General features: G+C 35.3%; 1 protein-coding gene across 1 annotated transcript; it reads left to right on the top strand.

Annotated features, from left to right (window-relative positions):
* The first annotated feature begins 7870 nt into the window (after nt 1–7870).
* LOC105797534 (uncharacterized) lies at nt 7871–8912 on the top strand. Its single transcript, XM_052621194.1, has 3 exons — nt 7871–7896; nt 7961–8210; nt 8469–8912. The coding sequence occupies exons 1-3, from the start codon at nt 7871–7873 to the stop codon at nt 8910–8912; spliced, it is 720 nt and encodes a 239-aa protein (XP_052477154.1).
* The last annotated feature ends 345 nt before the right edge of the window (nt 8913–9257 follow it).

Here is a 9257-nt window from a genome sequence, read left to right as displayed (position 1 = left end):
TCCTAGTGTCGTCAAGCCTAGGATTTGAATTGTTTCTTTCTCAAACAGCTGTTCCGCTAAGAGAACCCTACCAAATAGTTAATTAATCATACATCCACTTGCTAATTCCCCACAAAAGGATTAGTTCCTCCTGGATCTCAAAAACAATATAGACTTGATATATAGAATAGGCATGAATAACAATTAAAGAATATAAAGTTTTGAAGAAGCCTGATTTGTATTGAATAGAATGCTGAATCCTCATAGAGTTTTACCAAGTTCAAAAATCTGATATCTTCTGCTAAAGTAAAGAACAAAAATTAAATAAACCTAAAGCCTACGAAAAGAGAAAAATTTCCGACTAAAATTAGGAAGAAAATTATACAATATGAAAAGTTGTCCATAACATGTGTTAAATGAATCAAATTCAAGTTTGCATAGGTAGATAAAATGGGTTTTACACTTTTTTATTGTGAAGTAGTTTTCATGTATAAATGGAGATGTATAAATAATAAATGTAAGACAATAAAAAACTGGGCTGAGTTAGAAAAAGAAAGACTTTTTTGTATTTTTTTATTTCATCAATTCGTTTCAGCCTATTTATAAGCTTAGAGTGGCTGTCGTCCTTAATCCTAGGTCAGCTATCATCCTCCTGCTTTAATACTTGATTGTGCGAGCCCAAACGCCCCTAGCTTTATCGATGGTAGTATGCTTCATCTTCAGGGGTGTGTCGCGACATTCTCAAGTTGTGTCGCAACACCGAAGGCAGTCTTAATATTCTTCTGTTCTACACCTTATGTTGCGACATCCAACACTCTGTGTTGCAACACAATGATCATTATTGAGTTTACACACCTTTTAATGGTCTCTAGCACACTCACAAAGCATATTAGCTCACCCTAACACCTCATTCAGCCCCTAATGTCAACAAAGGAATCAAATTACACATTTTATTGAATGTAAAGAAAATTACGAAAACTTAACTAAAACTTAACCAAAGTGTTTGTATTCAAGCTCCTTAAGTGCGAAGACTAGTTGAATTTGCTACACCAAATTGTGGTAGATCATTAACATGCTCCAAATAATTCCAGACCACTCACCAAAAAATGGAGAAACTTAAACAAGTTTAGCTTTACCTTTATCCTTGCTGGTAGACGGTCTGGTTGTTTTGCAACAAACATAAACACATATTGAACAAGACATACAGAATTCATGCAATGCGAACCTAGAAAATTACACCCAACAAGACAGATGCTTACCTTGATAGCTACAAACTAAACTTAGAATAGAGACTTTGAACACAAAAAATTTAGTGAAGAATTTATAGAATTAAGGGTCGTATTTATAGACGTAAGAGTTCTAATAATATTTGGATGCCCTACATGGCTTAGGAAGGTTATTACTTGTACGTAAAGTATTCCTAGATACACTACATATTTATTTCCTAATTCGAATTTGACAGTATCTTTGACTGGCGAACCCTAGTTCGCAACAAAACTGACGATCCCTTATTCGTAGTAAGACTAGTGAACACCAGCTCACCATCACTTTAGCGGACCTACCTCGTTAAGAAACTGACGAACCCAACTTGGTAATGGATCTGGTGAACCCCTTACCACATTTTTAGGCATATACTATGAACCCCTTCCTGATACTTTTTTGGCGAACACCCAGCTCGCCTAAACCTTGGCAAACACCCAGTTTGTCGGAACACTAGCGAAACCTTACTTGCGAGGCCAAAGCTTCCAAGATCTTCTATGATGTGTTATATAATAGTTATTTACAATTTACAATTTGACCCATTTAGACTTAGCCAACTTTAACCCTGAGGTGTGGCCTCTGTTGGTGCTCCTCTATATACATGAATAGCTACCATGCACCACGTAACTCTGTCAGAGTCTGGCTTGGTCTTTCTTGGTTTTTTTGAGTTTTTATCTACCTTGCACGCAAGCAGCAATTTTATAAGTTCATGAGAACTTAGTGAGGTTTGTAAATAAGTGCGTGTAAGATTTCATAAATTTTAAGAAATTGAGATTTTTGGCTCAAAATTAAACTCCCTAGATTTTATAGAAGATTTCACAAACTTAGTTGGCAAGGCTCATGCCCTATACATTCTGGTCCCAACCATGTCCTCTCATGGGTTTCACCCCCTCCTCATCTCTCATTAGTCTGTATCCCTGATACTCATATTCATTATTTCTGACCGGCGACGCTTGGAGACTACCCAAGTAATTGTCATATATGTGGTCTTTACCATAATACAATATCCTCACTACCTTGGAGAACTAGTACCCACAATGAAGCACCATAGTACCCGCCTTTTCAACCTATTCCTTTAAGATGCTCCATTAGACATGTGGTACCTGTTAGAGTATGCCCAAAGATCAATCATGAGATGGTTGTAATAACATACTTGATTTATCATGTTTATTAATATAAGACGTTACTATTATTATTTTAGTTTATTTTCTGTGTGTATAAATAAACGATTTTATAATAATGTCTTGAGAATAATATGATTATTCTTAAAAAGTCCTTAGTCAAGTATTATTGTTGGCTAGGACAACAATAATGCATTAAGACTAACATGTAGTTGATTGATGATAAAGAGTTGTCATTGATATGGAATGTCAAAATCGATGCATGAATATGTGTGTTAGAGAACAACATATTGGACTGACCCGTTATGAGTATGTTTCTTGGATTATTATGTAATTGTCACAACATTACTCATAGTGATTAATATGTATATGATCCACAGACTTGATATTATCATAATCCCAACATCGTGAGTTGTATATTTTGATACAGTCAAACATACACCGTAACTGGTTGTTCTATAAAGACTGATGTTGGATATACCACGATCTGTGTAGAGGGATATGGTTGATCGATATAGGATAAGTCCCTCATACATAATGGGAGTAATATCTTAGGTCATTTGATTGAGTGAAACTAGAAATGCATGGCCATGCTCAAATAAGCTGATATGAGATGTCATACTTTTTTGTATATCATAGTCTACTTAAGATATCAAGGAACATGGAGTGGACTATGCAAGTGTGACTATTCCATGACTTGTGTCCAGTCCAGAGATAAAGGACTTAAGGATTATTGTATGAAAGGTTAATCATAAAAAGGTTATGTCGAATCATGATTTCTTGTGACTTAGGTAGTAATGATGCATTGCTAGGTGTCGCTCATTGTTTGCAACATTGGAATCGTTCTAGTATTACTGTTAACGTTACAAGAACCTACAGGGTCACACCTTATAGTTGAAATGAACGGAATAAAACATAATTGGTATTGTGTTTGGTTGTCGCTTGAATTAAATTAATTATAGAATTAATTTAATTGGGTAATCAAATATCGAATACATTATATGTACAAGGTTTTTACGCATAATGAGAACATGAATTTGGTTCGTATATAAATTCAAATAAATATATAGTTTATCGAAATCATTATTATAATTAATGTAATTATAATTGTCGGTTAAAAAACATTGTTATATTTATTTAATTTCTTGAAACCCTAAAAATAGATATAAAATCCTATCTTTTCTTTGCTTGGTGGGTCTAGCAGCCGTCAAAGCGAAGTCTTTTCAAAACCAGTTTTGGGGATTCCTTCTATTCATTGTCAACTAGATGGATTACGTAGAGGCCAGAGTCACGATAGATTACGGCTTGGTTCGATAGTAGATCAGATTACTCGTTGCTGAGGTGTCACTGTCTACTCAGAATAAAGATTCGGTAATTTCGAAACCTTTATTTCACCCCGGTTCATTCCTCACACATGGATCCATGGTTAGGATCACCAGATGTTATATTTTTTTGCTGCACCGTAGGGGTGCCGACGTTCCAACAGTACCGACATATTATTCCCTGCACAGATGTTTTGTGAAGGTTTTGATAAGACTTTCACATTGTTTCATAGTCTTGGTAGGCCTATGCTTTTCACTATTCTCTAACAGACTTTATTGAGCATTCAACCTTAAGTTGGCATTTTCTCTCATAAAGACTCTTATCGGGCTACCCAATCTTTCGGCTACCTCTTTATTACTTACAATTTAAGATTGCTCTTATTATAGCCTACTATGTATCTGCTTAAACAATATGGGGTTCGCGGCTTCCCTAGCGGACTCTTTTTGATGTATGTTACGTTTACCTCCTTATCTAAAGAGTCTCTTCATCCTTTCGCCTTAACCGGGTTAAGATACTATTGGAAAAATCTCAATTTAGAAATAGTTTTCTTGCACAACGGAAAATTAAAATTTTGAAAACTGACTCGATTTGTGATACTTAAAATAATAAACCTTAACCAATTTTGTACCTATGTTTTTTGCTTAGAGTACATTCATTGTTCTTGTGTTTCAAACAAACAATCATCTCCGCTATTCTCGTACCACAAATTGCTTCAAGTGTGGTTCCGAACCAATTAAATCGAAACGTAGAACTAGAAAAAAATTTCTCCTTTTAGGGTGAAAATAAAAATTCTCCCTTCTTAATAGAAACCAGTATAATTGTTATTTCGGAAAAATATATGTAAGAGTTGAGAATAAATTATTTCTATTTTTTAGTAGAATAACAATATCTCAAATTTGTGTTATTAGCTCTACCGGTGCCATCTATTTATAGGAAGAGAAGGTAGAATCCTTTTTGAGTTGTAATGGTTTATTTCAAATAGAAAAACAACATCCTACTTAGAATAGGACAATAGTGGATGACACACCCTATTATTCCTACTAGGGTTACTGCCCCCTTCATGTCCATAAAAGGTTTTTGGGCCTCTCTCACATCGGGTACAATTACGAGTACTTCCTCACCCTTTTTGACCTAGTACTTCGTAATGTGATTCAACCTGATTCAGTTTTTCTATTTTCCAAAATAAACTTTAATATTTTTATATAAAATATATAAAACAACTTTCTTATCCCTATTTTACCCTTAGCAAAATTTTGACAATTTTACCCTTAATAAAATTTTAACGATTTTAACCCTGGTAAAATTTTGAGAAAATATATTCAATATTTCATGACTCAACATATTCATTATGACTGAATAATTTATTTTCATTCCCAGCCTTCAAAGTAGTTCAAAAACATAAATTCATTCTTCTGATCATTTTTTAAGTAAGCCATATAGGATTGCAAACGGATCATTTCCATTTCTATTTCCATTTCCATTTTTGGAAACCTACATTCATTTCCAAATAATTCCATTTCTCCATTTTGAGGAAAATCATGCTTTTTCTTACATCAAAGTGTACGAGTCACGCATACATAGTCTACCATCCACTTAGGATTTAGGTATGTCACACTATGATTGTCACAAGTGAATAAATCCATAAACGGGTTCAAGATCTATTCTGCTTGGATCCTATCCACTTTACTGTCATTCCAGTCAGTCACAACTATGTCTCTATCTTCTGGGAGTCATCCGCTCCAATGCCCAAGATAAGACATCTCCCCAATTGGACTTGATAGACGACATATTGTTCATTTGATCGGTTTGCTCATTTTTTATTTTCAATTAGACTAAGTACATGTTTAGGTTCGTCTACTAATACAAGTTTTTTTTCGTACTATAATCTGATCATGTAATACCACTTAGTATTGGTTAAACATTTAGACAATTAATGAGCAACATTTGCTTCCATTTTGCTTTGCGTGCAAAAACCATGTAAGGATAATTATACAAAGTATTAACTTATATTATGAAAAATTTTATTAACCAATCTATTCAAAAAAAAATTACAAGTGTTCTTAAATGAAAATACTACACTTAGGGCAACAGATCCAACAAATACTTTCTTGGCTCTACCCATATTCGCCTTTGGTAAATTCTCTCATTATATTGATGGTCTATGTTCCCCAGATGCAACAAGTTCCTTCGTTTTTGTGACTTAGCACACCCGTCACACCGTGAACTCTACTTTATACCTTGCTGTGTCTCTTGGTATGCCGTTCTGTGAATTTTACACGAGTAACCCCATGTTTTGCGTCCTGGTAGACTTTCTCGTGTTTATTGTCCTGACGGGTTCTCTATCTTACCATGGTCAAGCTATGGTATTACACATTATTCCCTATGTTTAATGTCCTAGAAGACTCCATTGGTTGTCATAGTTGAGCTATGGTCTTACACTTTAAACCTCTTTGAAGTGTTGTCTTGAAGGACCTTACCGTTATCGCGATGTCACCCTATAGAGCCTGTTGACCGCTATTGTAGTGTTAATATCATTCTTCTTAACATTTAAACTTGATGGTCGAACACCACAGTATCCCCTTTGCAAGGCTTGGAGCTTCGCATATCACAGTTTACATCCAGCAACAACATATGGTGGAATCTTAACGGAATTCCATTTCCCTATTCATCCTTCCATACCTCTATTTCACCATTTCTAATCTTGATGCTCAAACACCACAATGTCCCCTTCACAAGGCTTAGAGCTTCGCAAATCACGGTTTGTACCTAACAACACCATATGCCGATACAAAGAAACACTATTTCCAAAATCCTAACTCCATCTAACACGTCAATAATTTCCCCTCCGCACTGTGCATGCATTACTCAAGCATATCATACAATTTATAATTATACATGCATCACACCATTTTACCTGTCATCCACTATCTACCATGAAACAACCAACAGGCTACTGGCAAGAGCTCGCACAGTATTGTGCACAAACAAAGCCCACTCTTTATTCAACACACATACACACACATACACACACACACACTTATATACTATAAACTTGGGTAACCTCAATACATAATCAATGTGACACATGCAAGGCAGATGACATCATCTATAATCTACAAGGTAAGCTACAAAGACACACCTAGATTCCTTTATCCTCATCAACTTAGCTTGTCCAAACACCAAGGCGACCTTTGTCCTGACAGCTAAGCATAGCAATCATTTATCGGTTAAACTAAATGTGTTCAACCCTTAACCACCTAGAATCCATAATTATTCAAAAGCTTTTAAGAGTTCTTGCTCTACTTTTTTCTTCAATCCACAAGTACAGAGAGGTAAGGAATCTTACCAGTTCCTCAATTTCTCTACTACCAGACTTCAATTCACACAATTGTTGAGACATGTGGAGCTTCCTTTGGCTATATCCTCTTCTTCTTCAAAGAGACTAAAGAAGATGATACTATGGAGAGACAAATTTGTGAACAGAATTGAGAAAATTCTGTCTCCACACACATACATATATATACACACCTATAGTACGATCTTCACTAACCATCTCTACCATCCATCCTTAATCATTTTGTTTCCCACTGTGGAACTAGTTGATTCCATCCTAATTAAACCAGAATTGGAATCCAACTAATCACAATTTGACTATTAAAATTTCTGAATTTCCAAGTGAAGTTCAACAATTTGCTAATCCTTTCAATTTAATCCTAGCTTTCCTTAAATTTCAGGCAATAAAGATAATCGGGTGTTTCACATGGGCTCAGCCCAAAAACTAGGCTTAATTTTTTTCCTAATCCCCACACAGATAAAAATGCTAAAACCTAGGCCCGAACTAACCTCCCATATTAAATTTATTTTATTTTATTTTTATATAAAAAGTTAAAAATATAATACATCAAAAACACTAAAAGCAATAAAATAGATGCTTCCCAATAAATTGAAAATAAATTTAAAAAAACTCTTTATACTTAAATAACACTGAGATAAGTGTAACCTAACAAGAAAGTGCCTCTAAAATAGTAGCAAAATTAACAATAAAATAATAGTTATATGGTTGGAAAGATCAGTTTCTGAATTCTATTAGTAGGAATCAGTGCTCTCATTTATAGAGGGCACTTTCTAAGATAAGTCGCTTTTTCGTGAGAACTTAGTTGGTCCATTGGAGATGGTGCCAGTGCTCGATGTTGGAAAGATCCTCGAATTCCAGGTATGAGTTATTTAATCTCAAAAATTCCTTCTTCTGTTAACCTTTATTTGGATTGTTGTGTTAGGAAGATGGTCAATTTAGATGGAAGTTGGAACTTGGAGCTGTTTCGTGTCTGGGTGACTGAAGATGTGATCAATAGGATTACTAGTATTCCCCCTCCACACCCAGATTCCGATTCGGATAAAGTGATATGGGCCCGCTCAATGTCAGGAGTCTTCTCAGTTCGCAATACTTATTGGTCTTTGAAAGAGGATTTTTGGAACTCTCAAGATGAGCATAGGAAGATTAACTGGAAATATCCGGGTCCTCAGAGAGTAAGAGTCTTTCTTTGGTTAGCTTTCAAGCAAAGACTTCTTACTAATTCGGAACGTGCTAGATGAGAAATTAGTCACAACAACTCTTGTACCTTATGTGGACATGACTTTGAGGATTTGGCGCATGTTCTTCGAGATTGTCCTTTCGTGAAAGATGTGTGGATGCTTGTGGTTCTAGAGTAGCTAAAACAAAGGTTTTTCTCTATCTTTTTTTAGGATTGGCTTATTCTTAACCTTTGTTTTCATGAAAGATTGCAGGATAGTATTCTTACTTGGTCATGTCTGTTTGGATTAATCTCTTGGCGCATCTGGAAGAATAGAAATTTATTTATCTTCCAACGCATTTCATGGACAACATTTGAAGTGGTGAAGGTCTCTAGTTGTTGGGCTCGCCAATACGAATCACATCTTGGTGATCACAATAGTAATAATCAAAGTTCAAATTCCACGAATAATTTAGATGACACTTGGGAGTACTTATCCACTGGTGGGGTTGTGGCCAGAGAATCTGGATATGCTGCAACAGGAGGTGTGGCTCATGATCATGATGGTAATTGGATAGTGAGATTCACTCGATTCTTAGGTGTATGCTCTCCGTTTGAGGCTGAAGTTTGGGGCATTCTGAATGGGATCCTTATTGTGCTAAATAAGGGTTATAGATGGATCATTATCATGACTGATAACCTTCCAGAATTTGACTGATGTGGATTTGGAGGACTCAGGGATTACTGTGCTTCGAAGAACTCAGCTCATCATGCAGTCGGAAAGGGAGTTGAAGATTAAGCATATCCCAAGAAATTAGAATTTGGTAGCGGATCGTCTTGCTAAACTCAGTTTGAGCAGGAAATCAAGCTTACAAGTCATTGATGAGGTTCCTAAGGAAATTTTAGATTTACTTCAAGTTGATAAAATTAATGGTTATTTTTATGTAGTTGATGTATTTCAATATTTCATTTCACCCAAAAAAAAAAGAGTTATACAATATTCAAACAATAACAACAAAATAATAGAAACATAATGGTGAAATGACAGCAAAACAGTGGAAAA

The sequence above is a fragment of the Gossypium raimondii genome, chromosome 9 (assembly GCF_025698545.1).
Source record: "Gossypium raimondii isolate GPD5lz chromosome 9, ASM2569854v1, whole genome shotgun sequence".
Lineage (NCBI taxonomy): Eukaryota > Viridiplantae > Streptophyta > Magnoliopsida > Malvales > Malvaceae > Gossypium > Gossypium raimondii.
The sequence above is the reverse complement of the archived record's forward strand: the minus strand, read 5'-3'. Positions and strand labels throughout refer to the sequence as shown.